The 7,608-nt window shown below is 38.9% G+C and overlaps 1 protein-coding gene across 1 annotated transcript in view; it reads right to left on the bottom strand.

Moving 5' to 3' along the window:
• Positions 1–1,197: 1,197 nt before the first annotated feature.
• plpp6 (phospholipid phosphatase 6) overlaps positions 1,198–7,608 on the bottom strand; it is a 10,164-nt gene continuing 3,753 nt past the window's right edge. The window contains exon 2 of the mRNA XM_046049572.1: positions 1,198–6,457. Coding sequence (XP_045905528.1) covers positions 6,090–6,457 — 368 coding nt within the window. The 3' untranslated portion in view covers positions 1,198–6,089. The remainder of the gene's footprint in view (positions 6,458–7,608) is intronic.

Genomic DNA, 7,608 nt, shown 5'->3' with positions numbered 1-7,608 from the left:
TTTCCACAGTGGTGACCTGCCTTGAACTTCCACAGTCCGCCCATGTCATCGCTGCTTTCAAAGCAGGTTGGCACCAAGCCTTCATCCAGACAAGCCTTTATGCTGGTCAGACCACAGGGGCCCGCCCCGATCACTGCTACTCTGTGCACCATGATGGAGCTGCATGAACAAATGGAGATAATGTTTTTAACTCATCACTGGGGTAGGATTTAAGTATTTAATTCCACTAAACTTTCAGTACGAGACAGTTCAGTAATATGACGGTTTAGTGCATGTATTTTCCTACTCTTCCTAAACGCATCTTAACGTGTGCTCATTCAAAATGCTCCAGTGACACTTTAACTACAGTAGAACAAGGAAGGTAGATCAGACATCGTAAAATCTTTTCACTCCAACTTGCATTCAATTATAAAATTGCTTTGAAGATATTTATGATTACATACGACATGAAGCAATTGATGTTTTAGTCAGATTAATGAACTCTTATACCCCAACTTATCAACCCCTGATCTCAGGTTCTGTCATAAAACTTATAAGAAAGAAGAGCAAAGGTGATCTTTGACCGCTATGAAACTTTAGAATGACCTACTGGATGACATTTTCTGAGTCAGAGATGTGCAATGTTTTCAGACTCTGCTTTTTTTTCATTCATTTTTTTTACAAACTGTAAGTGCGCAATTGTAGCAGTGCAAAATGTGAAAATCAGTTGATAACAATTCACCGTTGAGAAACTATTTTGCACATCTTTGATAACCAGAAAAACACATTTTTTAATTTTCTTGTTTAATCCAGTCATGTTGATCATATGCACATGAATAGCCAAATATACATATCACTAAGATATTACCCAACTAACTCAACAATAGCAGTAAAAGGAACAGAATTCAGCAATAAAATATTCCACAACGACAAGTGTGTCATCTCTCCTTCTTACCTCGATCTTTGCGTGTGGGTTTTTTTGTGCCTGTCAAGTTAGACGTGCACAGACTTTTATACTGAGGCAGTGACTGAAGCAGTCTTTTCTTTTTTTCATCCTCTCTAATCCTGCCCAAAAAAGGCAACTATGAATTTAAGTTGTGTTTACCCAAATCCACGGGATTTGACTTTGGAATTTGGAAGAGTAATGATGAGTAACTGAGTAACAATGATTGCTCTCTTCACCCTTTGAATCCATCAATCACAAATGACATGAGACAGTTTCAGATTTGTTCCCCATTTAATTAAAAATCAGTACAATTGAATCAAATTCAGGAACAGGAATAGAAGGTGCCTTTAAGGAATACTGAACAGCACATTCAAATCCACTGAGCATAACACAATCACATACAGGCATAAGTATATACATTAAGCATAAGGTCTATACAGGAAACACACAATATCTAGTATATAGCAGGCAAAACTGAGTGCAGTGAAATATATTTTAGCTGGCTTCATGTTTGACCATGTGCAAGAATAGATGTGACATTTGCTGAATTGGAGTTGAATAAAGAAACAAAATGCAGTGGTGTTTATCAACATGGAAATAAACTGCTGACAGGCTGGAATGTGCGAATCTATTCTATAATGATTGTTATTAATGTATTTTTCTTAGGTTTCTGCTCAATATCAACATGTAAGACAATACAAATCAATCACAGAGGTCATTTGGTCACAAAGTTCACTGTCCAGCATATTTATATTTAGATATGCGACAGAAGGCTAATGAAATTAAAACGCTGGAAGCTACAACCTCTGACCGGTTATCTTATCGCTCACACTGGAAGCTCATAGAGCAATTATTGCAGAGAGAGGCCACAGCATGTAAGATGTCTACAACAGGGCACCAGCATACTAGGGAACAGTCTGTTAAACAACTTTGGTTCATACCAGGTAGCTGGACCTGGTTTGGACCAGCTGGTACATGCCACATAAAGTGTCTCTCAGTCGAAAAGCACGATATTTGTAAAAACTACACAGACACAAAAACTTAACATTCTTTCTGTCCAAAAAACAAAGGTTCAACAATAGTTCATACATCAGACATTTCCACAGAAATCACATGTCCACATATCTGATCATATTCCTAATCAATAGACAAATTAAAACAGAAATAAAGGTGCACCTGTCGATGAACAAGTCCTGGTTTATGGCAGTGCCTCGATGTGTGTGCATGTGTGTAAAGTGAGCATGACAGAGCTAATTTATTATTTGCTGCCTCCTGACCAAGGGGTCATGCCCTACACAACGGCAAAAATCCCTCAGCGAGGAGGAGAACGGTGTGCATGCAGTCAAAGAATGGATCAGGAGCAATAACACAGTGATTCCCAACCTTTTCTGTCCGATGTACCCCCACAGTACCCCTTTATCATACATCTTTAATAAATCGAATGGCTTTATGGTGTTTTTGGCCAAGTTTGTATTTGGACTACTTGGAGTTGGCAGAAACTGGTTGTTTCAACCATTTACATTATTGTTACATTTAGTTGTCTTTTCTTTCAATTCCGCAGTTTTAATACACTTACAATTGACTCAGGTTGGTGTAAAACAGAGGCATGTATTGTGCACACTACCATAATTGGTAGATTATTGTACCAACACAAATTTGTGATCTTACTTTTGTGTATTGATTTTTCACAAACACAAATATGTGGATATATATTATCAAATCAAATTGTTTTCCACATAGCCCTGGCAACTGCAGAAGTACCATTAGGGGCACCCTTGGTTGGGAATCATTGCAATAACACATGCACAACACTTTCTTTACTTTTCTTTAAATCTCTTTAGTCCCAGTCCAACCTTACTTTTTGTGTTGTGTGACATTTCATAATACTTCACCGACAATAAAGTTGTGGAAAAGCCCTTCAGCTTCCATTTAGCTTGAACTGAAAAACGGAAGTTGACATGTATGTAGGCTAATCCTCTGATTTCATGGTTAGTTGCATGTAAGCAAAATGAATGCCTAAATGACACATCACCCGTCCCAAAAAAGTTACATTTGCTCTTGAGATTTGATCAGTTAACCACAGCTGTTCACATGCTTATGTACAGGTCAACAACCTGCGTGACAGAGCTAAGGTTAAACACCAACCTGTGTTACAACATCTTGACCACTGGCGTCATAAAGTTTAATATTAATGCTGGATCTCAGTCTGGCATTCAAACCACAGTCAGGGGGTCACTGTAAAGATATGAATGAATCATCAAACATGCTGCTTCTGAGAAATAATACGCACACTTTAACACACGACCAGACAAAGTCAGTAGGTCAGTGTGTAGGGATTAACCGTCAAACATACAAGGTGCAGTAGATGCTGACCCACAGTGACACGTTTGTGACTAAACATTAAGATTCAAAACCAGTTCAATAGGGGAAAGTATATCTTCATCATCACATACTGTATGAACTGTGGGAAGACCTACAACAGTCCAACTTTTGTCTGTTAATCCCTTTACAGATTATTGCCTTTGTGAATCTTCAACTGAGAATTAGTAGGAAATGTAAAACATAAAAAAAAACAAAGATTAAAATGATGAAAAATCTATTCAACCAGTATTTGACATGGACAGTGTCATGTGATATCACATTAGTTAGAGTTAGTAGTAGTTAGGAGTTTATGGCAAGGATTTTCCTTATATTCACATACATTTTCACGTCTCCAAATTGAAATATGGGAGTATGTCGCATAGAACTCACTGTTCAAGGGCTCTGAATATTTTTGCAAAGCACACTGTATGTGTATATCGTATCTTCATCTATTCCAGTCACGTAGCATGTTATAAAACTTTACCTTCAAACTCTGATCACTGACCCATGAACCCAAGCAGCACACCAAGCCAAAACAAATTAAACAGTCAAGATATCCTCACTGACCCAAACTTGATACAAATATAAAACCTAGTGCTGCCATGGCGCTGATGGGATGATGTGTGTAGTTACACAATCTAGTAGTTTTTCAAAATATCTATGAATGAATAAATGTAGTTTATCTTTGTCTGTGACACTAGGATTATAGCAGTGCTTGCAAACATGGTTGGAGCAAAAAAAAGTTCAGTGCCAGTGTCTTTAGGAATGTTTTCACAGTGCAGAATTCTAGAAAGCTTACATGGTTATAAACAAAAACGTGATAGAAAACCATCACCTAAATGGATCCGTAGGGTATTATTTAAAGGGCCCCTTATGCACTCTAACAACTGCTTTCGTGTCTTCACCTGACTGTAAGAAATTTGGTGAATTCCGTGATTGTTAACACAATCAAGTACTTTCAAATCTGCTGGGATTGAGATTTAGTAAGTGGGCTCACGATTATAACTGATATTATCCTCAGTCAGAGCCATGGATCAAGAATGAACTTGTGATTGAACACATTTCAGGTATTTACACATGCTTCCATCATGCCCCATCTTGTTTCATACCTTATAAAAAGGTGCTCAGATAAGTGTGCATGCTGCCCCAAAACAAGGGCAAGATCTTGCTTGAAAGCGGAATCACAGCGAGTTTCAAATTTGATCATGTAATATCACAAAGGGCATAGTGTCATACTAGAAAAGAGACAACAATGTTGTGAATCAGTCAAAAGCTAATGACTTGTTAAGTGTCACTGATGTGAGTCTGTTGCCAGACTATGGGCCACTAACTGCTCAATAAAACCACAGCTGATCATATTCTTTAACTCATTGTGTTGTGTAAACAAAAAGAGATTTGTCAGATAACAGAAGTGCTGCTTTCTGAAGTTTAGCAGGTTGTGTTTAGGGAATGGATAGCCCATTACTTTACAATGAAGATGTAAAGATATAGTGCACCCTACTCCCTAAGACTCAAGTTCATTCAATATGCAGCTTTCCTTTCTCTCACTGACATGTATTGTACAGTCTTCAGCCTCATTACACCGTTTGAAACGGCCAGTGCCTAGAGAAGAGGATTCCCACATGCTCTTTTTCTGAATTTGAATTAATTGTGTTGGAAAATTATGACATTTCTGTCCTAAGACCCACAAATCAGGTAATGTTTCCCCCTTTCCTCCTTGCTGATTATTTAAAAGTTTGATAAAAGCAGCAATTTGCCAAAGCAGTGCACATAAACGTCTTATATTACAACTACATAAGAATCTATTAAAATGTTCTGAAAGTGATTCATGTTTATGTGCATCACCTGCTAACAATAAAGTGCTGATGAGTAATCAGCGATACGCAATATGTTTTGGTTGATTATTGATAAAACAGTGATATTGTTAAAGGAGTAAGAATGACATGGTTAAATAAATAATAAATCTATTTTTATGAGGCTTTGGGTGTGTCTACTTGAAACAATGTAATGTCTAATCCTATCAGATGTGTGAAGAGAAAATAAAAGTTCTGTCAGAGGAGAGAGTTTAGAGGGTTTCTAGAAACCACCCCAAAGACAGGAGACAGGCGAAGGCAGGTGGGAAAGGTTCTGCTATTAACCCTGGCCTCACATTACAGAAATAATAGTAGGGGCCTTACAGCTGTGCGCATACAGTGTGTAGTTTGGCAGCAGTTGTTACTGGACACACTAAACAAGGAATTTCATGGTTTGTGTTAGGATACTGTCCCGCTGATCATTCACTTATATATTACAGTATTTAATCATTTTAGTACTCACTGCTTTTGCATTATTTGAATAAACCAACTGAACAAAAAACATTATTTTTCCAAAAAAAGGACTCACATTAATGTGGTGTAAATTATAGGGTATAACCAAGTCAGATCCTCAAATGGAACGCTGAGACTTTGAAATGAACACTCCCTTCGCAACAACTTAATAATTTCCAGTATCCTAAACAACTGTTAAAAAGGAGTTGACTTCATATTGTCAGTCAAGCAGGCCAGTAAGGAGAATGAGGGGGCTTCAGTAAGTCATTTGGACAAATTGGTTAAAACTGTACCCAACTGTATCTAAAACAGGCAGGCTTAAAGTGGGCTTTTGTACTTTGTCAGATAACAGTAGAACAAAACTGGGTTTGATAGAACTCTCTTCTCTAGTCAAAAGACAATTCTCTTATATATCAGTCTAAAAGACAAAAGGTGTGCAGGCACTCCTACAATCAAGATTTAAACCTCCAAGTCTCCTCCTTCTGTTGTCTTAAATATTATACTAACTGTCCCAGTAGCCATTGCAGGGTTTGAGGTGAGAGCCACAGCATCTCCACAAGGTTATACTGGCAATGGCCCATCCAGAACCCAAACATCACATCAGTCACATTGTGCCTGCCCAGCAGCACTCGGCTCAGCCCCACCAGGCCGGCCCACAGCAGGACGAGGACTCTGAGTGGGGCAGCCAGCACCAGGTGAGCCAGCAGGAACCGCCCACACATGGCAGCACGAGTGGCATGGCCTGAAGGGAAGGAATAGCGGTCCACAGAAAAGGTGGCAAACATGTCCATACGGTTATGCGCTGGCCGACGTCGACGCACCACTGCCTTAACAATGGCAACCAGGACCAGGTCCAACAGCAGGCCTGGAGGGGGTGAAGGGGGAGACGTGTTATAATGTAAAAAGAAACAGCAATTCATGCAAAAGCCTTGGCAAACAGATTCATGAGAAACTTGAAGTGGTAGTCTTTGTATCCTTTGGTACAGATGTGCGTTACAACAATATAAACTGATAGTCACCCAATACCTTAGTTTCTTTAAACGGGAATGATAAGCACAAGGGTTGGTTAAAGCCATATACCAGTGGTCGGCAATAGGCTGCCCGTGGGCCAGAAGTGGCCCACCAGCAATAATATCTGGTATCAGCTGGTGCTGAAATAGATCTCAGTCACGACAGCAACAATTACTCACATAATCACTTCCTCTTAAGTAATTGTGCCTACAAAATAAAAGCGCAAGACCGTTTTTTACAGCAATGCTTCATTTTGAGTGTATTGAGAGCTTTTAAAAAGTTCTGAAGGACATTCAAAAGAGTCTCTGGCCTGCTTGACACACCTCTGAAAAAGCCGTCAGTAAACGTGTGATTAGATTCCCCTGAATTTCCTCAGAGAAATGAAAATAACTGTCCATTGGTTTATGAATGCGGATCAAATGCCGGGACACACACAGACTGCAGCACATGCTTTATTGTGAGCATGTGCAAAAGTGTCCTTATAGGCTAGTAAATTTGTTTAACAAGGGATAAAAAAAAAAAGTCGATGGATTTTCCTCAACAGGAGTCCTGCACTCTACTGACTGAGCTAAACGTGCACATGAGTAGGCTATCCAAGGATTTGAAATAATTTGGCCCGTCATATAACAGCTTGAAAATATTTGGCCCGATGCCAGACGTACAGTGGGTACGGAAAGTATTCAGACCCCTTTAAATTTTTCACTCTTTGTTTCATTGCAGCCATTTTCCAAAAATCAAAAAAGTTCATTTTATTTCTCAGTAATGTACACTCAGCACCCCATCTTGACAGAAAAAAACAGAAATGTAGAAATTTTTGCAACTTTATTAAAAAAGAAAAACTGAAATATCACATGGTCATAAGTATTCAGACCCTTTGCTCAGTATTTAGTAGAAGCACCCTTTTGATCTAATACAGCCATGAGTCGTTTTGGGAAAGATGCAACAAGTTTTTCACATCTGGATTTGGGTATCCTCTGCCATTCCTCCTTGCAGATCCTCTCCAGT

The sequence above is a fragment of the Micropterus dolomieu genome, linkage group LG05 (genome assembly GCF_021292245.1).
Source record: "Micropterus dolomieu isolate WLL.071019.BEF.003 ecotype Adirondacks linkage group LG05, ASM2129224v1, whole genome shotgun sequence".
NCBI classification, from domain to species: domain Eukaryota; kingdom Metazoa; phylum Chordata; class Actinopteri; order Centrarchiformes; family Centrarchidae; genus Micropterus; species Micropterus dolomieu.
This window is presented reverse-complemented; position numbering and strand designations above follow the sequence as displayed.